Source organism: Rhamphochromis sp. 'chilingali', assembly GCF_963969265.1.
Source record: "Rhamphochromis sp. 'chilingali' genome assembly, chromosome: 18".
Lineage (NCBI taxonomy): Eukaryota > Metazoa > Chordata > Actinopteri > Cichliformes > Cichlidae > Rhamphochromis > Rhamphochromis sp. 'chilingali'.
Genome location: NC_137945.1, coordinates 5,170,636 through 5,193,341, shown reverse-complemented (window position 1 = coordinate 5,193,341; position 22,706 = coordinate 5,170,636). Strand labels below are relative to the sequence as shown.

At 40.8% G+C, this 22,706-nt stretch overlaps 3 protein-coding genes across 7 annotated transcripts in view; 1 reads left to right on the top strand and 2 right to left on the bottom strand.

The window, feature by feature from the left end:
* The window catches only part of LOC308385627 (uncharacterized protein), a gene marked incomplete at its 3' end in the record, with an annotated part of 121,348 nt that overhangs the window by 58,410 nt on the left and 40,232 nt on the right, over positions 1-22,706 (top strand). The gene's annotated exons all lie outside the window — the stretch shown is intronic.
* On the bottom strand, positions 1,383-11,056 carry LOC308385596 (uncharacterized protein). Of its 2 annotated transcripts, XM_080864607.1 has the most exons (4): positions 10,671-11,056; positions 9,411-9,516; positions 4,815-5,411; positions 1,384-3,291 (listed from the first exon to the last, which is right to left on the bottom strand). In XM_080864607.1, exons 2-4 carry the CDS (start codon positions 9,426-9,428, stop codon positions 2,677-2,679), a joined length of 1,230 nt encoding a protein of 409 aa, XP_080720733.1. In that variant the 5' UTR covers positions 9,429-9,516; positions 10,671-11,056; the 3' UTR covers positions 1,384-2,676. The 2 variants fall into 2 exon arrangements, with proteins under 2 accessions (XP_080720734.1, XP_080720733.1); XM_080864608.1 differs by lacking the exon at positions 10,671-11,056 and having other exon boundaries at positions 1,383-3,288; positions 9,411-10,023.
* Positions 15,711-21,355, bottom strand: LOC308385626 (uncharacterized protein). 4 transcript variants are annotated; one of them, XM_080864678.1, is made up of 4 exons: positions 20,769-21,355; positions 20,390-20,511; positions 17,588-18,184; positions 15,711-16,860 (listed from the first exon to the last, which is right to left on the bottom strand). In XM_080864678.1, exons 2-4 carry the CDS (start codon positions 20,390-20,392, stop codon positions 16,282-16,284), a joined length of 1,179 nt encoding a protein of 392 aa, XP_080720804.1. In that variant the 5' UTR covers positions 20,393-20,511; positions 20,769-21,355; the 3' UTR covers positions 15,711-16,281. The 4 variants fall into 4 exon arrangements, with proteins under 4 accessions (XP_080720804.1, XP_080720803.1, XP_080720801.1 ...); XM_080864677.1 differs by having other exon boundaries at positions 20,390-20,508; XM_080864675.1 differs by lacking the exon at positions 20,390-20,511.

Genomic DNA, 22,706 nt, shown 5'->3' with positions numbered 1-22,706 from the left:
GCTTGATCAGTTACTTTCCCCCTAGCATATTTATATTGTTGTTTCTGAATACTGTTCGTGTATTTGTTTATCTATGCATACAATTCTTTTGTAAGTACAACACCATTATTGTAGTACTGTTTAATTCCGTTTTGTATTGTACTGATGTTTAAATAAAGGTTTGAGAAAAAAAAAATATATATATAAAAAAAACAAAAACAAACACCCAGCACGCCGCTGCGGGCGGTTTATCCTTCAAGCTCGGGTCCTCTACCAGAGGCCTGGGAGCTTGAGGGTCCTGCGCAGTATCTTAGCTGTTCCCAGGACTGCGCTCTTCTGGACAGAGATCTCCGATGTTATTCCCAGGATCTGCTGGAGCCACTCGCCTAGCTTGGGAGTCACCGCACCTAGTGCTCCGATTACCACGGGGACCACCGTTACCTTCACCCTCCACATCCTCTCGAGCTCTTCTCTGAGCCCTTGGTATTTCTCCAGCTTCTCGTGTTCCTTCTTCCTGATATTGCTGTCATTCGGAACCGCTACATCGATCACTACGGCCGTCTTCTTCTGTTTGTCTACCACCACTATGTCCGGTTGGTTAGCCACCACCATTTTGTCCGTCTGTATCTGGAAGTCCCACAGGATCTTAGCTCGGTCATTCTCCACCACCCTTGGGGGCATCTTCCATTTTGACCTCGGGACTTCCAGGTTATACTCGGCACAGATGTTCCTGTACACTATGCCGGCCACTTGGTTATGGCGTTCCATGTATGCCTTGCCTGCTAGCATCTTGCACCCTGCTGTTATGTGCTGGATTGTCTCTGGGGCATCTTTACACAGCCTGCACCTGAGGTCTTGCCTGGTGTGATAGACCCCAGCCTCTATGGATCTTGTGCTCAGAGCTTGTTTTTGTGCTGCCATGATTAGTGCCTCTGTGCTGTCTTTCAGTCCAGCCACTGGTAGGATTTCTGGATATCAGCCACCTCCTCTATCTGCCGGTGGTACATACCGTGCAGGGGCCTGTCTTTATGTCAGTGGCTTCTATCTCCTCCTTTGGCCAGCCTATTACCCCAGCAGGGTACCTGATCACGGGCAGGGCATACGTGTTGATGGCCCGGATCTTGTTCTTACAGTTCAGCTCTGAACGGTAAGATGAGATATATAGATATCTATATCGATATAGATATCTATATAGATATAGATATAGATATCTATATCGATATATCTATATAGATATCTATATCAAGCTGTTGAGAAATGCTAGGAGCTAACTGGGCGCTAACCGTATCATTCAAATATATCTATATATATCTATAGATATAGATATCTATATCTATAGAGATAGAGATAGATAGAGAGATAGATAGAGAGATATAGATAGAGATAGATAGAGATAGATAGAGATATAGATATATATAGATATATATAGATATATTTGAATGATACGGTTAGCGCCCAGTTAGCTCCTAGCATTTCTCAACAGCTTTTTCATTGCTCAAAATAAGCGTCACACTCACAGGAGGCCGGTAAACCAGTTGAAACGGTGTGCAATTTATCAAGACTCAACCCCAGGTAGGCCAATTATGGATCTTCGGATCAACATTATGTCAGCAGCTGTTCTCAACTGTGAACTACGTTAAAAACAAACACCGTTCACGCCTCACAGATGACAGCTTACAGTCCTGTGTAAAGATGAAAGGGACTTGGTACAGCCCCGATTTGCAGATGCTGTGCGCAGAGGTTCAGGAGCAGAACCTCTCCGCTCAGGTGCGTCCGCCTGAGCGTTTATACCGCTGTCTGCTTTGGTCGCAAAGCCATCATGGATGTCTGTGGAGATCTGGCTTTTTTTAGATTCAGTTAAAATCAAGGCACTCGAAAAGATCCTCTGGAAAAGAGTAATATTCTTGAAACAGAGTTTAACACACAGAATTATAAGGACAGTAAGAAATTACACACAGAATATAGCGAGACAGTTAGCAGAAAGCAAAGTGAAGCGAACCCCATGGTGAAGAGCCTTTAAGCACAAACATAACAAATTTGCAAAGGGATAACAAACAGTCGTTATAATTAATCACACATTGAAATATCAGACAAATCAACAATACAGCTCTTCCAATTAGCTGCTCGTTAATATTATGCTGAACACAGTCCAAAAGATTCAACAAGTCACATCAGTCTCTACTGTCTGTCTACTGTTTACTATAATAGCCAAGAAGCTAAAAAAGGTAAACAGCAGTTTTCTCAATTCCTACTGAGTGTTATCGTTTCAGGACAATACCAGGTAAGCAGATGTGTCGTTTACTTTTGTGGGATTTTACACAACCCAGGAAAAATAATTAATACATAATAGGCTTGGAGTGAAGATATGAATCATAATCAAGCAGCCCGCCCCCTCCCCTTTCGACAGGTTGTGTGTGAGACTTCAGCACAGCATCAAGCAGGCGCACCGAGGGCCCTGACACTCAGTTTTTACATATATGCTGTCAACGTTAACGCTGTCATCAAGATTGACACAATTACAATTTTTAACCCATCTGGAGCGCAGAATGCACGAACTTTGGACAAACTGTCCGAAATACATTGACAGAGACATTTCAGGGATTTCTGATTTCTGCGCTCCAGAACGGATTAACTGTGTAAAATTTTTAATCACGTAATCGTGATGTCAGCATTGACATTAAGTTTAACCCTCAAACCTCAAGAGAATCTTTCCTTCTCTTCAGATTCACTGTGATCCAGTGATGGGAGTGATTTCAGCCCTGAGTGATCACGCTGATGTTTGCACAGAGCAGACAATGAGGTGAATGTTTGGGCACATTGGTAACAGTGAAACAGTTTATTAGTAACGTGGGATCGTTTGTGTTCGGAGTATGAACTGAAATTCCTGAAGCTCTTGTCACACTGGTCACAGCTGTAGTTTCCTTCCATGTGTGCCCATTCATGAAAAATACGATTACCTGATTGTGAGAAGCTTTTGTCACAGTGTCTGCACTTGTATGGTTTCTCTCCTGTGTGGACTTGTTTGTGTGTTTTAAGCTGACCTGCAGTAATGAAGGATGACCCACACTGATCACAGAGGTGCTTTTTAACCCCACTGTGAATCAGTTCATGGCGTTTTAATCTACTTGATGTGGTGAAACTTTTCCCACATTCTTTACAGTATTTCAGTTTGTCTCCAGTGTGTCTACGTCGATGTACTTTTAAGGTGTATTGGTGACTGAAAGCTTTCCCACAAAGGTCACAACGAAAGTCTTTCCCACCACCACAGTGAGGACAGGGTTGAGAACTGGATCCATCTGTGTCGCTCTGCTTCTAAACAAAGACACAAAGACAGTGTAAGTCAGTCCTTCAACATTTTTATCATGAACGTCGCCTGAAATAAAGAGCATCTCTGCAGACGTCCAATTACATTTTACTGTTTCAGTTAACACACTCAGTTTACTGGGCTGCAATAACTGAGAAGGCAGACCTCCATCTGTGGGGAAAGAGCGAGACACCTGCCTGTCCCCTGTGCTTTGGAAGAGGGACCCTAGAACACCTCCTTAGCAGCTGCCCAAGGGCCCTGGCCGATGGTCGGTATCGTTGGTGGCACGACCAGGTGCTCAGAGTAGTTGCTGAAAAGATTGCCTCAGCAATCAGCACCAGCAAGCATCATCATGCTCCGAGGAAGGCAATCTCTTTTATTAAGGCTGGTGCGCCCACATTTGACAACTGGCCTCCTCAACACAGCCTCTGATTGGCAGCTACAGGCTGACCTGGGTAAACAACTAAAGTTCCCTCAGAACATTGCAAAAACATCACTCCGGCCAGACATGATAATTATTTCTGAGGCCTCAAAACAGCTGATCATGCTGGAACTCACAGTGCCCTGGGAAGAGCGGATTGAGGAGGCCAATGAAAGGAAACGAGGAAAGTACCAGGAACTAGTGCAGGAGTGCAGGGGAAGGGGCTGGAAGACTTTCTATGAGCCCATAGAAGTGGGTTGTAGGGGCTTTAAGATAAGATAAGATAAGATAAGATAAGATAAGATAAGATAAGATAAGATAAGATAAGATAAGATAAGATAAGATAAGATAAGATAAGATAAGATAAGATAAGATAAGATAAGATAAGATAAGATAAGATAAGATAAGATAAGATTTATTAGTCCCACACGTGGGAAATTTGTTTTGTCACAGCAGGAAGTGGACAGTGCAAAAGTTATGAGGCAAAAATTAGAATACAATAAGAATAAATACAGTACACAGCTGTACAGAATAGAATAAAATAATATACTATATACAGTAGAATAAAATAGAATAAAAATATACAATAAGATAAAAATAGAATACGAATGCTATATACAACTGAGTAAAAATACAACGATGCCAGAAAGGATTATTGCACTTAGTGTTATTGCACATGTAGGCCGGCTGGGCGTGGCTGGGGCAGCCAAGAAGAGGGCCATCCAGGCTGTGAGTGAAGCGGCAGAGAAAGCCACAAGGTGGCTGTGGATCAAGAGGGCTGATCCGTGGGTAGCTACTGGTACGCAAGTCGGGGCCTGATCACCCCCGGCTGGGTCGCCTGGGCGAGGGTGTATGACCCGAAACACCTGATGACCTTAGGATACATCACTGAAGATGAGTACCAGTGCATCCAGGAGATGTGTCTTTATAGCAATATTACCACCATAATACTACAGTAATATTAAAATCATAACTGACATGAAAATCTGAATAATCACTCAGAGCTGCTTTTCCATGCAGTAGAATTGCTAACATGCTAACACAGTTTAATGAGCAGAGTTGTTCCAAACAGTCAGGCTAAAATGACAAGATAACAATACAAATACATACCTCACAGTAACTGCACTTGTAGAGTCTCTTTCTGGTGTGGATCTGTTGGTGTAGGCTCAGGTTAAGTGGAGATTTAAAAGTCTTCTCACACAGGTCACATTTATAAGGTCTCTCCTCAGTGTGGGTAAACATGTGTTGTTGTAACTTCGCATGTGTTGTAAACTGTTTGCCACACTGATCACAGCAGTACACATCTTGTCTGGTGTGAATGCTTAGGTGTCTATTTCGATTCCCTATATGGCTGAAAGTTTTTCCACAGATGTCACAGCTGTATGCCTTAATTCCAGAGTGGGTAACTAGATGCCTCTGTAAGCTGCTACTGTGAGTAAAAGCTCTGCCACACTGATCACAGTTGTACGCTTTAACTCCACTGTGGATGAGTTGGTGTTTTTTTAGAACATCCTTCCAGGAAAAAGTCTTTCCACACAAGTCACAGCTGAACGGTCTCTCTCCAGTGTGGATGACCTGATGATGTTTTAGATTACCCTTCTCAGTAAAATCCTTCCCACACTCGTCACAGCTGTATGTTTTCTCTCCCTTTCTTGGTTGAGGTTTGTCGGCCTCCTGAGAGCGCTGACTTCTCACTCCATGTTGGTCCTGCAGTGACAGAGATACAGAGGCAGTGAGTGAAATGCAGTCGTGGAACAAACTCAACCTTGAAATTCCCAACATAGTATGGAGCCCTGCAAGGGACATGAGAGGAAAAAAAATAAAGATGAACTTTTGCGAGATTTTGCAAAAGCCTTCAAATGCAACCTGTGAAGGATGCAGTCTATTTTGCAAGATCTTGGAAAACGTTTGTTCATCTCAATATTTTTCTCCCATGTCCCTCGCGGGGCTCCGTAACATTAACACTAGTTTTAGACCTGAAGGTGGAGTGTGGCACCAAACCCCTTAAAGGTCTCTTATCCCCACCTGCTGGTAGTTCTAACACATTACATCCAACCTGCTGTTAAAATAATTAATGACTGTTTAAACACTAAAATCATGCCCATCCCTGCTGCTTGTACACAAATATTAATGCCTCCATACTAACACACACAGAATAGTAATACACGTTTACCAAGTGAATACTTTTATACTTCCCATTTCCTATCATATATTTTTATGTTTTTTCTAATTTATTCAACATTGTGTGCAATTTTTCTCTTTTTTTTCTTCTTTTCTTTTTTTTCCCTTCTTTTTTCTCTTATTAGAATACAGAAAATGTTCAAGTAATTAGACGCAAATTCCACTAAAGGACGGATGGCAGTTGCTGTGACATTCTTGGAAAGGAAGAAAACTAAACCAGACAGAAGATAAAGTAAAAAAGCTAAAAAATGAAAAAGAGCCCCCAGAAGACATCAGCGCAGCTCAAAGGGGTCACAGCCCAATGGATCAGTGGTTGTATTTATTACAACAATCTCAAATGAGTTGCGTTAGAAACTCTACATTGGTAAATCATTCATTTAGAACAGTCATCGACAAACTGTTTGTGAATCAAGCCATTCTATGTAGGCAGCTACTGAAATAAGGATAAAAACAGGTCAGCGCCGTGAATGCTGCAGTGTTTTGTAACATAACTGTGTAGGCTGCTGACTCCCATTCTAAGACTCAATCTCTGTCTCTCCATTCACAAGAGAAACAGACAAGACAGACTGACAGTGGGAGGGAGATATGATTAAAGTGGAAATGAGACAAAAAAAGATCTGAGAGAGACTGAAGAGGACCGAGGACAACATAAAGGTCACCCACTCACAAAGGAGAGCAAGATGAAGAACATGCCCAGAATAGCAGCAGATAGGTCAGATGAAGAGAGAATCAAATAAAGTCATTAAACAATTCTTAAACGGGAATCACACGAAAGCAACACAAATAACAACAACAAAAAAAGTCTGTTTTTCTCTTACAGGTCACCGCTGCAACTAATATGGCGTCCACCTACAAATCACGAGCAGCTAAGCAGCAGCTTTTTTTTTTAGGGCTCCCTCTGGACACATATCTTTAGTTGTTTGTCATCTGCCATTCAAAACACAAAAGACAAAACCAAGCTGCACAAGATCGTGAGTGCTGGTTACACAGAGGCTGATGAATATGGAAAATGAAGCATAATAGAAGCGGCTTCAAAGAGCAATATACTCCTCTGAGCAGTGAATGGTCAAGCAAGCATGTTGTTATTCAATCTGTCACAATGTTAGAGGGCTACAAAAAGGGAAGGACAGATGAGGTGATGTACACAACACAGAACTAATGGTGTTAAAAAACAAAACACTATTGGTTTAAAAAGTTGCTATTTCAATTTTAATAAAATCTTAATGTGTGTGTGTGAACACACACTTGGTAGCAATGAGGAGGGAAACTGCATTTTATAACCTGTGGAAAAAACCACAGGCTCTGGGTGGTGCAGTAATTATCACCACTCTCTCTGTGTCTGTGTATGTTCTCTCCGGGTACTACTCCTCCTTCCCATAGTCCAAAGACATGGGTGGAGATGGTTAATTAATGATTTTATTTTTTTTTTTTGCCTGTCCCGTTTGGCTCTTTTGCCATCAGAATTATTGTCTAAAGGCAAAGAAAGATGCCCAACGGATTTACTTTACCAAACTGACCATCCCAGCCTTGCCGTAATGGTCCATTTGATTCACCTTTTATTGTTTATTTTATTTTCACTTGCTGAATACGGGACAGACTTGACTGGGGGAAAGAAGGGGAGAAAGAAAGAGAAACAGCTGAGAAGAGGGACGGGGGAGAAGGGCAAAAAACAAAAACCAACAGAATGAGCAGAAAATTTTTTTTTTAAAAATGCATATATCAATCACCTGGATCACCTGTTGAGAAAGAAAAAAGAAAACAAGCAGAAGAGAACAAGAGTAATAGAATAAACAACATCACAATGATATATGGGAATATGACAGTAAATACTAAATATTAAACATTATTGTGCAGCACATAAGATCAACAGAACACAGTGTGCTTTGAGGTAGGAGCCAAAAAGGGTGTAGTTTGTGGGTGTGATCACCCGTGTGTACACCTGTGAGCATGGACGCGCTTGTTTTTTGTTTTTTTAAAAGGTTCCTTCATGTAATAATCTGCTAGAGGGTGTGGGGGGGCCACAGCCCCATCCACCAGGGCATGAAGCAGGTATGGAGGAGATCAAAACTCCAGACATCCAGAGGCCCCCAGAACACAAGAGACCAAGGAAGACCAACAGAGGGGCAGCCGCGCCACTGTCCCAGAAAGAGCTGAGGAGAGTCCCAGATGAGGGCTCACTCAGCAGCCGCGGAGCAGAAGCCAGGGGGAGTTGCAGTGACGCGCCCGTGAGCTCCGCCGGCAGCCAGCTGCGCCTGAGTGACCGAGCCCCAGGCCGAGAGGCCGGGGGCACCCCACCTCCGAAGTGGCCCGAGCGAGCCCCAGGCTCCAGGCCCCGATAAGCGTCTGCCAAGGAGTGAGCCGGTGTGTACCCGGACGCCCATCCCCAGACACAAAGAACCACCAACGCACCGATGTCTGAGGGAGTCCGCCACTGGCAGGGGAAGTGGTGGTGGGGGGAGATAGCCCTCCATACCTTGGAGGGCCTGAGATGTCCCCAGAGAGGTGGCGCCTGATACCCAACCTGACATATAGACACAGACATACAGGCACACACATATACAAACATCCATTTCCACCCATATGCAATTACCCAGCACTCAACCAACGTGCAATTTTTCTCAGTGTGTTGCTAGCTGCTGTTGTAGGTTCGGCTGCTGTACATCACAGAGAGAGAAAAGAAAGAGACCTAACGTCACTCAGAGATGGAGAAAGATAAGACACACAGGACAGGAGAGGAAGAAGAGAGGTTAGATTTAAAGGGAAGGACTGCTCAGTGGGATTTGATCAACTGCAGATTAAAGCTTACATGTAAGTCCTCATGTGTTGAAATCAGATATTGGGTCTGTACATGTGACATTGTGTTTTTTCAGATAGTGAAAGATGCTGCAAAACAATCTGAGGCAGATTAACTGTGTTATTTAAAGACTGCATGAAGATCCTCTGCAGGTTAGTGCAGGATAAACTGGTTCGTTTGCTGAACTGTGATGGATTTAAAGTAAAGAACAGTGTGTGACTGGTGCACAGTGACTGTGGTGCTCATGTCACAGTTAGATTACATCAAGTGTAGCAGAGATTCATTTAAACTGAAGCTCATGATGCTGACACAATGTATAATCACACTTGCACAGTCCAATCACTTTATAACCAGTTATAGTAGTTTCTCATAGGTAATACTACAACAAGCTTTATGAATATTCATGTGTGTAACCAATAAAAACAACCTGCAGGGGGAAAGCAAGTTGAAGTGGGTTGGAGACAATTGCTTTCCCCTCGCGAGTGAAAACTTGAGCTCTGTGTGACCTCGTTCCTGAGTGAGTTTCTGTTTATCCAGCAGTATCAGGGGTAAAACTCTGACAAATGTCCATTTGATTATTAATAATGTTGATGAATAAACCTTCCTTATTTTAACATGTGCTGTGGTCTCTAAAAAACAACATAATATGCAACACAGTCATATAACAGGTTGGGAGGATGAGAGTTTTAGACGTGACTGATTATTTGGTGAAACTGTGATATTTTCCTCACCTTCTGTGTTGAGCTCATTGTTTCCTCTGTAGTGACTCAGCTGAGTCCAGATGGCTGAAAATGTTCCTCTGCTGCTCCGTCAGACTCTTCTCCTCCTGCTGATCAGCTGGGACACAAAACAGATCTTTGTTAGGCTCCACACTGCACTGAAGAGTCAAAGTGTCTCATATGTTCATCTGACAACACAAAGTACAAATTTCACTCTGATTGCTTGTAGAAATCTTGTGAGACGTGTTGTGCTGCAAAGTGAGGAAACTCTCTCACTCACTTATACTTCAGGAGGAACTTTGTGACATTGGCTCTAATATTCTAAGCAGCCCTTTACTATGACAGGGCCAGAAAGTCCTATTTGAAGGTTTGGGAGAAGGACCATGTTAAAGGTGGATTGGGGTTTATACACTTTGTTATGATACAGGTAAGGCTGTAAGAGCCTGAGAAGGTGTCCTGAATGAACCTCTAAAACCAGTTTTCAGCTAACGACTCTGCTTCAGTCTGGAAAACAGCAACTACAAGTTTAAAGACTCCATCAACAATTCACACCCAGCAACAGCCTGAACAGCTCCTCCTGTGGTTTCCACAAACAGGGACAGACCTGTTACTCCCCCACCCCACACTTTCCACTCCTTCAGCCCCCTAGTCCCACCACCTCCACCATTCCCCGACAACCAATGATTAAAGCTCATTGATCAAATGCTGTGATTGCAGCGACTCACTCACTGTGAACGGTAATCATGGCCATTGATCAGCGGTCTTTGATTAATGAGCTTTGATCAGTGGTTTCAGTGCTTTCCTTCCTGCTTTGTCTGCAGCTGCGTTTGACACAGGAAGACATTTTTACATTCTTCACGATTATATTTTATTCTTTTTGGGGGAAGTGCAGCTTTAAACCTTCACATGATTCAAGTCAACCCAACAAATCAATCTGAACAATCACAGGTGGGAAAAACTTCTGTAGATAAAATAAAAACCAACATTCAATCCACAACGTGATTAAAAACATGATTAATTTTTTTTTCCTACCAAATCACCAGGAGCTGCACATTAACCACCACAATATATTTTATTCTCTGTGCTTCAAATATGAACACTGTTTGCAGTGCTAATGATTAGTTGGTGTTTTTCTCCAAACACACTCTCACTCTTCTCTCAACGTGTTCACAATAAACTGTGAACAGACACCGAGGAGAGCAGCAGAAGACCTCATTCAGGAGCTAAACTCAACATGAACTGAACTCACAGTAAAGTTAGCTCGGTGCTTACCTTTAGATGAGCCCACAAACCGAGAGAAACTCCGCGATGAAGCTGCAACTCTTTCCAAACACAGGAAACAGATCAGGGAGCAGAGACCCACGTGGTTCACGCTGATCTCAGCTACGATCCAGGAGACAAGGGTGGGCAGATCGATGCAGATATCGATCCAAACGTTGGTACTACTGTAGTCTCTTTGAATTAAAAAGCAGCTCTCCTGTGTACCTCTGTCACTACCCAATCCGTACCGGAAACCGAATCGGTACCCCGCATGCGCGAAAGGTGTCTACTTCCGGTCAAAGCGTTTTACGATAGTTACGGGTCAGAGTATCTGTTAAGAATAATAAGTATCTCTTAAAATGTTTCCAATAATGAAACATTTCAATACAATGTAGACAAAAACGAAAAATTTAAAGATAGTTACGGATCAGGACTCCCCGATCCCTACCGCTCATGCGCAAGGGTTTTCTTCTTCATCTGTTTGTTTATTGGCAGTTTACTCCCCAGTGTACGAGGACACTGCCACCTGCTGACCGAGCGAATAAACCCTATTGTTAACTGAATTAGCGTCATTACAAACGTGTGTTAAACTTGATTTAGTGATAGTCGAGTGTGTTTATGCTTGTCTGTGTGGAGAGGATTGTTGGAATAGTGATGATGATGTCCACTATCACTGTCAGTTGTCAGGAAACACTTCATCTGGCTGATGAATCTTCACGTGACATATTACAAAGTCTGTATTATTAACTCTGTAATTAGGCGCCATTCTTCTTATTTTACGGCGCTGTTGTTCAATCGGGGAACGCTCTCTGTTGAGGAGAAAAGCATGAATTTGTTTGTATACGGATTATTTATTTTGTTTAAATGTCCCGATAGTCGAAAAGGAGGCAGAACTGTTGAGAAATGCTATGAGCTAACTGGGTGATAACCGTATCATTGAAATATATAGACGAGACGACGAGGCTCCAGTTACAGCAGTGAAAGTAAACAAACAATAAATATAAGAAGAGTAAGAAAATAAATATACACTTTAGGACAAGGGGTAAAAGGATCAATAACAATTTAAAATTTATATTTTGATGATTTAAAGTCTCACACACAACCCGTCAAAAGGGGAGGGAGACCTGCTGCTTCCAAATAGAGCACATTTCATTCATAATGTTGTCAATCCAAGCCCATCATGTATTCATGATTTGAATCGTGGGTTGTACAAAATCCCAGAAAAAGAACTATGAATTAAGGTGTAGGTCTATTAGGTTATATTGTGGTGATTCTCGGGTTGAGGGATGGGTGTTCATACTGGAGTGCAAAATTAAATGCTAATGGAAGATGGACAAGAAAAGTTCAAAGCCATCAGGTGCTCAGTTTAGAAAAAGAGAAAAGAAGAGGAGGAGTAACGAGCAAAAGATACAGGTAAGCAAATGTGTCATTGGATAATGGCAGGTCATGTATCCTGAAATAATCAGAATACTTTATTAATCCCTAAGTAAATTATGTGGGTTACAGTTGCTCCAAGAAGAAATAAAAAAAAAAAGTAACAGTAACAGACTAAACTCCAAACAATACATTATGTTACAGATTTGACAAATTTAAGAAATAGCACTAATATACTCGCCCAGGGCAACAAACAGACTACGACCGCCCCTGCATATTAGTATATTCTGAAGTAATTTGTTTCCCCAAATACCTCAGACCATTCACGGACCATCGAAATTGTTTAAATATACTATGAGGGCAGTGTCCTGACATAGGCATTGCATATATCCCAATTAACATGATACCCTGAAAGCGATGTAAAACTTTCTATACATTGTAATAGGGATGGAATAGACTTCCCAGGCTGCGTCATAAGTAACAACATATCATCTGCATTTTGTAGATATTTATGTTGATTTTACCCATCGAAATCCCAAATATGTTTACGTTATTTCTTCGTTTTTGTGCAAAAGGCTCTATAGCAATTACAAACAGCCTGGGGCAAAGGGGACAGAAGAGATTAGATATAAATCTGTTTGTCAATACGTGTGCTGAAGGCGAATCATATAATGTTTTTATCCACCTAATAAAATTGTCACTAAAACCAAATTTTTCTTATGTCTTAAACAGATCTTCCCACTCGACACAATCAAAGGCTTTAGAAGCATCCAGCGATAAGGCTACGTAATTTGGTAAATTGACCAGCCGCCTAATATTATCTGAACCATACCGGTTCAGAACAAAACCAGATTGCGCTGCATGTATCTTTGTATGCAAAGGTATGGGACGGTAACCGCTTGGGTCTAGAGGATCTTTCACAGTTTTAGGGATAAAGGTTATAAGTCCAGAGTGCATTAACTGAGGTAATGAACCCACTTTAAACGCCTCATTATAAACATCGAACAGCATGGGGACTCAACATATCCTCCAATGCTCTATAGAAATCCAACGGTAACCCGTCTAATCCTGGAGCCTTATTAAGTGACATGCTGTTAATTGCGTGGGTAATCTCCTACTGTAATTGGAGCCTCTGTAATCTGCTGATCAGTAATAGAAAGCAGTGGCAGATTTAGATCAGTAAAGAATGCTTCAAATTCCTGTTCATCTAAACTACCTTGTGTAGAGTAAAGATTGTTGTAAAAGGCCCTGAATCCATCATTTATCTGTCTGGTAGAAGTTGAAATAATCCGTTTCGATTGTCATGTACCTGGGACGTGGTTCATACTGCCTTTTTAAGACCATATGCTAATAAATGGCTCGGCTTTTCTCCCATTTCCCAATATGCTTTATTTATACGAAATAAAGAATATTTTGTCTTTTTGTTATACAGGCCATTCAACTTATATTTAACATTATCAATTTTATTCAACTCCGTCTTTTGTATGAGAATGTACTACCGTTAACTCTGCCTCCGGGTCTTTAATTAAGGCCACATTTAAATGCCACCTGCAGCTTCGAGGTGTCTCCAAAATATTTCAAAGAAATAGGAAAAATTGGCACATGTTCTGAGATTACTATATTACCAATACTTGAATTTACAGAATTATTCGCTAAGGCTTCCGATATAAGAAAGTAGTCAATTCCAGTATAAACGTTATGAGGAGGAGAGTAGAAAGAATACTCACATTTCCTTCCTTTCTTTTTTTTTTGCCCCGTCTCTGTCCTGCCAGGCCCTCATTGGCCTTTCACGGCCAAAAAGGGAGCCCTGATTAATTGCAGTACCCTGTGATCTGTCAGGGCATGTGTCCAATTAGGGATGAGGAGGAGGGAGAGGAGTCTCTCTGGGACAATTCAACAAAAAGTACAGTAAAAGCATCCAATAAAACCATAAGAACAAAACACTGTACATTATTAAAAGATGATGAAAAATGATAAAACACAGCAACCCATGCAAGAATGATTAAAACATAAAGTTACACCCATCTATTCCATCCTGTGACCTGACACTACTTCATGAAAGAAAAAATCTAAAATAAAGATAAAACACTTACAGTATTAAATACAAAAACAACTATTGTTCCTTTATTCACACGCCTGATTCAGAATTATTTTCACACCAGATATCTTTCCTGACTGAACCTAAAAGCAGTATTAAAAAGAAAACTGCATCACAGATGATTTAGAAAGACTGCTTTAGAGGTTAGTCACAGCTGAAGCTTCCTGCGATCAAATGGCTGCTGGCAAAGATGCATGTTGTGCTGCGGTTCGTGTTTCTGTGGAGCTGAAATGCATCAAGTGCCTTAGAAGCACAGAGATACTTGTTTAAATGTTTAATGCAAGTAAACCCACAATGTCTTATAATAGCACTGATACTGTGTCTATCCTTTCTACTTCAACATTTAGTAACTAAAACTATTTTGTAATTAAAACCTTACCCACCAGGGGGCAGCGTTGTACCAGAAAGTTTTACTTTGGTTGCCAACCCTGCAATAATAAGAAAAGCAGCACATGTTCTGTACTGATTACATAAGCATTATATGCTCTCGAACACACCTTTAAGGTTAACTCTACCATGAGTGCCATGAGGAATTTGAGGGCCCATAGAAAAAAAATATCACTTTGGATTATGTAAAACTTTCTGTACACTTTGCATCCAGATAAAATCAGGGCACTCAAAAAGAACCTTTGAACAAAGGTTTAGAATTCTTGGAACTGAGTTTAATACACAGAATCATATGAACAGCAAGAAAATACATACAGAGTATAGCGAGACATTTACATGGCAGCAAGCAAAGCAAACCCTGTGGTGAAATGCATTTAAGCACAAACAGCAGAGAACCACAACATGACCGACACAAAAAATAGCAACCCGGGGAATATCAACCTCCTCCTGCCGTTGGGTACCCTTTCATCCTTTGTTCTCTCAAGGTCGATATGAAGTTTTTACCTCATAAGTAAAGTTTCAAATTCAAAAATGTCCTATAAACCCAATTATCAATGTGATATGCTCATCAATATTTTCCATCAGTTGTTAATCATGCTTGTACTTTGCTTCTTTTAATCTTACACTTATGTTCCATAGCTGTCTTTTTTCCACTAACTTTATGGCACTATTTCATAACTTTCTGAGTGCCAGTCCGAGAATCCATTATTTTTTAATTCTGTCCCTTTGTCAGTTTTATGGCCAAAGTGAGTCTGCAAAACGGCATTTGACAGTTAATCATTTTGACCATTTTTTAAGTGTGTGTGCCAGAAGTAGACTACTATCTATGATAAGAAAATGGTTTTCTCGCTTTCTGGCAGCTGAGGCAAGAAAAACAATCCCAGATGCATCCCCCGCAGGCCAGGTTTCTTTACCAAATAGGCTTTGGAAACACTGGACACGACATGAGGCAATAAAGATGAGCAGAGAGAAAGAGAAAGTTGAATTAGTTCCATGTTTGCACTTATCATTGTTGGCCATAGCACAATCAAAGGTTACTCATTGATCCCAATTATCTCATGTTATTGATCAACATGTGTTCATACAACAAGTCGTACAAACACCATTAATATAATTGTAGATAATATTTGACCTAAATATGTTGGTCTTGTGGTTTTAAACATGTAGGTTAGATGCTTTTCACAGTGATTCCATTATATAAACACTTCAGAGTGTGTGTGTGTGTGTGTGTGTGTGTGTGTGTGTGTGTGTGTGTGTGTGTGTGTGTGTGTGTGTGTGTTGTATACGAGTAAATATGATTGCGTAGTATATCTGTGAGTATGTCCAGTCCAGTATATACATGTTACCAAAAAAACCAAAAACTAAAAGTTCATACCATTTCTTCCCGCTGTAAATAACACTGTTTTATTCAGGAAAAACCCAAACGTTTGCATTTTTTTTTTTTTAAATCATCACTCTGTTTTTACGTGGCCTATCATTTTAAAAACTGGTATAAAGTTTGAGTCCACACTTTCAACCTAAGTTGAAATAGAGACTCTGGGTCGCTGCACCTTTGTTGTTGCATCTTAAACTGGGCATGTGATTTTGACACACCGACACGTCCGTCGACCCCTGGGGGTTAAAATGTAACTACTGGAACATTTTCATTCACAGTTGCCTCATCAGATTTTTACAGGAGATTTCACCTGAACTCTGTGGAGCCTGATCTCAAGAGTTTAAAGTCTGACACTGAAACCAGAAGAGGATCTTTCTGTCTCTTCAGATTCACAGTGATGGGAGTGATTTCAGCCCTGAGTGATCACGCTGATGTTTGCACAGAGCAGATAATGAAGTGAATGTTTTGGCACATTGGTAACAGTGAAACAGTTTATTAGTAACGTGGGATTGTTTGTGTTTGGAGTATGAACTGAGATTCCTGAAGCTTTTGTCACACTGGTCACAGCTGTAGTTTCCTTCCATGTGTGTACATTCATGCTTGTTACGATGACCTGATCGTGAGAAGCTTTTGTCACAGTGTCTGCACTTGTATGGTTTCTCTCCTGTGTGGACTCGTTTGTGTGTTTTAAGCTGACTTGAAGTAGTGAAGGATGACCCACACTGGTCACAGACGTGCTTTTTCACCCCACTGTGAATCAGTTCATGGTTTTTTAAGTCACCTGATGTGGTGAAGCTTCTCCCACATTCTTTGCAGTATTTCAGTTTGTCTCCAGTGTGTTTACGTTGATGTTTTTTTAGGGAGACTTGCCAATTGAAAGTTTTTCCACAAAGGTCACAACGAAAGTCTTTCCCACCACCACAGTAATGACAGGGTTGAGAACTGGATCCATCTGTGTCGCTCTGCTTCTGAACAAAGACACAAACACAGTGTAAGTCAGTCCTTCAACATTTTCATCCTGAACGTCGCCTGAAATAAAGAGCATCTCTGCAGATGTCCAATTACATTTTACTGTTTCAGTTAACACACTCAGTTTACTGGGCTGCAATAACTACAATACTACCACCATAATACTACAGTAATACTTATTTCATGTTACAATAACATCTGACTTACTACCATAAAAATATTTGAAGGGTACCAACACAGTACTAAATTACTAATGTAACACTCCAACAATACTAATTTAATACTGCATTAATAACACTGTAACTGTGCAGTTAAAACACTCAGCTGACCAAGACAAGAAAAACACTACTACCCCCATGACACTGCAATTATAATACTAAATGAGTATTTTAACACTAATGTCTGAAAGTACTAAAGTTATGAGGAAGCAATGACACTAATGCTAAAATACTACAATACCATTACGTAACAATACAACTTTATAAACCATTTATGCAGAAATAATATCACTGCCTGAACATTAAATAACAGAATCATATCAGTGTTCAGCACATTTCGTTTTTCACAATAGTGTAAACAAAAATCATAATTGAAATGAAAATCTGAATAATCACTCAGAGCTGCTTTTCCCTGCAGTAGAATTGCTAACATGCTAACACAGTTTAATGAGCAGAGTTGTTCCAAACAGTCAGGCTAAAATGACAAGATAACAATATAAATACATACCTCACAGTAACTGCACTTGTAGAGTCTCTTTCTGTTGTGGATCTGTTGGTGTAGTTTCAGGTAATGTGGAGTTTTAAAAGTCTTTTCACACAGGTCACATTTACAAGGTCTCTCCTCAGTGTGGGTAAACATGTGGCGTTGTAAGTGTATGTCTTTAGCAAAGTGTTTGCCACACTGACCACAGCAGTACACATCTTCTCTGGTGTGAATGCGTAGATGTGCATTTCGGCTTCCACTCTGGCTGAAAGTTTTTCCACAGATGTCACAGCTGTATGCCTTAATTCCAGAGTGGGTAACTAGGTGCCTCTGTAAGCCGTTACTGCGATTAAAAGCTCTGCCACACTGATCACAGCTGTACGCTTTAACTCCACTGTGGATGAGTTGGTGTGTTTTTAGGGAACCCACGGAGGAAAAAGACTTTCCACACAACTCACAGCTGAACGGTCTCTCTCCAGTGTGGATGACCTGATGACGTTTTAGGAATGCCTTAAAAGTAAAACCCATCCCACACTCGTCACAGGTGTGTTTTTTCTCTCTCTTTCTTCTGTGAGGTTTGTCGGCCTCCTGAGAGCGCTGACTTCTCGCTCCATGTTGGTCCTGCAGTGACAGAGATACAAACAGAGGCAGTGAGTGAAATGCAGTCGTAGAACAAACTCAACCTTCAAACTTCCTCCATTAACACTAGTTTTAAACCTGAAGGTGGAGTGTGGCACCAAACACCTTAAAGGTCTCTTATCCCCACCTGCTGGTAGTTCTAACACATTACATCCAAACTCATGTTAAAAATGACTGTTCAAAAACTCTAAGGCTATGTTCACACTGCAAGTCTTAATGCTCAATTCCGATGTTTTGATCAAATCAAATTTTTTTTGTCTGGTTGTTTACACTACAAATAAAATGTGACAGCAAACGTGCTCTAGTGTGAATGGTACACGGCCCTCAAATGGGCCGACATGCGCAAAAGAAGACGTCACACACAACACGCTCCGTTTAGACCCAGACCAGTATTGTTTGACTGATGGCCCTTAATGTAAAGACTTGTTTTGGACTTTACGTTTCCCAATTTTGCTTTAAGTCATAAAGTTATTTTGTTATTTACATATGGCCTATTAATTATCCTTATTGAAGCCCCTCTCTAAAACAGCAAAGGATAGTTGCAGATTTCTGTCAGAAGCTGCAGATTACACAGTACAAACAAAATGTTCACGTTGTCTTCCCAGCAGTTTCATTAACATCTACACTGAATGGCCAGGAAGCGTTCGCGATGTCTTCTCGGGCGCTTCTCTGGCGTTGAGAATCGGCGTCTGTCTTGTGTCAGTGACGTAAAAGATGGATTTAATGCGACATGACCGTTCAAACAGCAGTCGCTTTCTACAACATCAGATATGTATCGGATTCAGTACCACATACGAAAGTGACCCAGATTGGACTTAAAAATATAGGATTTGTGTCATTCACACTGTCATAGCATGATCGGATATGGGTCGCATAGGGCCAAAAAAAGTCAGATTTGATGCGCTTTCGCCTGCAGTGTGAACGTAGCTTAAAACCATGTCCATCTCTCCTGCTTGTACACAAATATTAATGCCAGCATACTAACACACTCAGAATAGTAATAAATGTTTAGCAGCTCTATACTTTTTTATATTTCCTCTTTCCTATAATAAATATGTATAATTTTCTAATTTATTCCATTATAATAGAGAGTTTGCAGCTGTGAGATTCCGACTGTGCTTCCCTTGCAAAAGTTAAAACCGATCGATCTCCGTTTGTCTCCCTTTGTTCACGGAATAAGTCTCTGAGTCAGCAAGGGCTGCTAGCGAAAACCTAACAATTGTGAGCTGTGACTCCTTTCCCCACGCTGCCAAAACTGCAAAACACTTAGCTGTGTCTCTAATAAAAACTCTGTAACTTTGCTCTGCTTCACTTCAGCAGCATCAGGTAAAGTTCATATGGTTTTCTTTCGTTTTTGATGTACTGCAGAATATTTTTATAAAATCCCAGGCGAGGAAAATCACCTTCAGGTTTCTCTGTGTTTTATCGTCAGTTACTTTGACACAAAGGCATCTGTTGTGATGCTTACACCTTTGATAAAGTCTCACAACTGTCAGCTTTGTTTTTATAGATATAAAAAATGGAAATGTACTGATGCATGATCTGAATTATAATATTTCCGACTGTCTGAGGCAAAATTTTTGCAAACAACAAGTTATTCGCACCCATTTACTTTTTACCCTTTTTTAAAAATAACCATTTCAAACTATTTACAGAACAATCATGCCACACAAATTATTTGTGCCACTCCAAAAATAATTTCTGTCCACTATAAAGGAAACATCACAGCCTGATGCCTGCAGGTCTGACAGCAGCAGGTGTGTCACTCCTGTTTCTACCTGGAGACAGCAGTCGCCTCATTGTTCTGACACACAACACAAAACTATCCACAACACTACACACTAACTACACAAGGCAACACATTAACTACACACTCCAAACACGCTAAACGTCACAAATCTCTCACGACTCAAAACTCGCTCTCTCTCTTTTTCTGCTGCCTCTCTCTCTCTCTCTCTCTGTCACTCTTAAAACTTCCCTTTTTTTTTGTTTGTTTTTTTGCTCATAAGCAGAGAGTGCTCGCTGCGCTGTCCTTAGACAGTAAACGTGACGAAACTATTCAGGAAAAAACGGCGCGTATATATTGTTTATAATGACTCTGGTTTTACGTGGCCTATCAACACAATTTAAAAATTGGTATATACCACCTTGTTGCTTTGTCTTTAAGTGGTCATGTGATTGGCTTACCATGACTACTTTATTCTTCCTCAGTCAAACACTAAGCACTCATGCGATTGTTACTTGTAATGCCGTTATTCCCATCACTGTTCCTCAAAGCATTTCAACACAGTCCTCTTTGGTGACATCTGCTGGCCAAAAATATGAAGAACAGCTTGAATCTACAAATTATAATGAAGAGCTCCATTATAATTGCTCACTCTACAGAGCTCAGCTAGCAATAATGATGATAATAATAATAATAATAATAATAATAATAATAATAATAATAATAATAACAACAACAACAACAATAATAATAATGTACTTCCACAGCATGTCTTTTATCCTGTCTTCCCTGTTTCATCCCAGCCGGTCAGAACAGATGAAACTGTGATATTTTCCTCACCTCCTGTGTTGAGCTCATTGTTTCCTCTGTAGTGACTCAGCTGAGTCCAGATGGCTGAAAATGTTCCTCTGCTGCTCCGTCAGACTCTTCTCCTCCTGCTGATCAGCTGGGACACAAAACAGATCTTTGTTAGGCTCCACACTGCACTGAAGAGTCAAAGTGTCTCATATGTTCATCTGACAACACAAAGTACAAATTTCACTCTGATTGCTTGTAGAAATCTTGTGAGACGTGTTGTGCTGCAAAGTGAGGAAACTCTCTCACTCACTTATACTTCAGGAGGAACTTTGTGACATTGGCTCTAATATTCTAAGCAGCCCTTTACTATGACAGGGCCAGAAAGTCCTATTTGAAGGTTTGGGAGAAGGACCATGTTAAAGGTGGATTGGGGTTTATACACTTTGTTATGATACAGGTAAGGCTGTAAGAGCCTGAGAAGGTGTCCTGAATGAACCTCTAAAACCAGTTTTCAGCTAACGACTCTGCTTCAGTCTGGAAAACAGCAACTACAAGTTTAAAGACTCCATCAACAATTCACACCCAGCAACAGCCTGAACAGCTCCTCCTGTGGTTTCCACAAACAGGGACAGACCTCGTACTCCCCCACCCCACACTTTCCACACCTTCAGCCCCCAGTCCCACCACCACCGCCATATCATACCGTTCACGGTGATACCAGTATAATGTTGGGCAACGATAAGGAAATGAAACATCACGATAGAATGTGGTTAAAACGCGCATGCGCAGTGGCTTTGTTTTCATACGCACATGGCGGAAAAAGCATGGCAGCGAATGAGAAGAGCGAAAGTGGATCATTAAATGAAACGGATGAACCAGAACTGGTTTGTAAAAATGCTGCAACTTCAGTGGTGTGAAACTGGTTTAGCTTTCGTCCGTCAGACACACAACAAAGCACTATTTTTGGTAGAGCATGCTAGCGGGCCGTCGTTATTACCATGTTGTTTGGAAAATACGGCGCACTTAAAATCAATCCTTTTATTTTCTGAAAATCGACAGTGCCCCTTATAATCCCGTGTGCCTTATGTATGAATTCTGGTTGTGTTTACTGACCTGAAAACAATTTTACGTACACGGCGCTCGAAAATCTGTAAAATGTTTCAGTACGACTTTGCTATGCTACGAACCCGCACCGCTTGATGGATTGTCGGAGCATTACGTGTAAATGACCTTTAAATTTGTAAATATTTTTACGTTTGTTTGAAAGGCACTTCGGTTTTATTTTGAAATCCATGCTTTTATTTTGAAACAGGAAACTGGCACAAAACCGTTAAAGGGCTGTTAGTAACGTTTCTTTTAGGATATGGTAAAATAGTGTGCCTTAAAGTGAAAAATATGTACGTTTACTTTGCCAATTAGTACCTGGCTGACAGTGGCACAAGGTTTGTTAATGTTTCCTTTAACGGAATAAGTTACATGCAATCAAAATGTCGTTTAATAGAGTTTATGTTGTTAACCTTGACCTTGACCTTTATGTGTAGTTGTAAGTTAGTGAGGTGATATAATGAATTGAGTGATGTAAATTTGATGTATATGCTATATGTGAGCAGGAGAAATTTGTTTCCTTTGATCTTATGGTATTAATATTGCTGGTTTTGTTTTGCTCCTAGCTCTTACGGTGTCTTCACTGAATGTTTCAATAAAAACATTTCCAATAAAACCTCTGTGAAGCATCAGTATAAGAGACCATCATTCAGCCAGGGATGCTACATTACGGCTATCGTAGGCAGGAGCCTCCCGGAGTGATACGTACTGTGCTTCAACATAATGTTACCATATTGTGTGTGTATAACCTCCTTAACTTTTGTGGATGTTATACATCAGCGGTCTCCAACCTTTTTTGCGCCACGGACCGGTTTATGCCCGACAATATTTTCACGGACCGGCCTTTAAGGTGTCGCGGATAAATACAACAAAATA

Coding starts and splice junctions, on each gene's coding strand:
- LOC308385596 (XM_080864607.1), bottom strand. Junction 3,292..4,814: donor ACAAGTGCAGTTACTGTGAG/GTATGTATTTGT, acceptor GTCTTTGTTTAG/AAGCAGAGCGACACAGATGG.
- LOC308385626 (XM_080864675.1), bottom strand. Junction 16,861..17,587: donor ACAAGTGCAGTTACTGTGAG/GTATGTATTTAT, acceptor GTCTTTGTTCAG/AAGCAGAGCGACACAGATGG.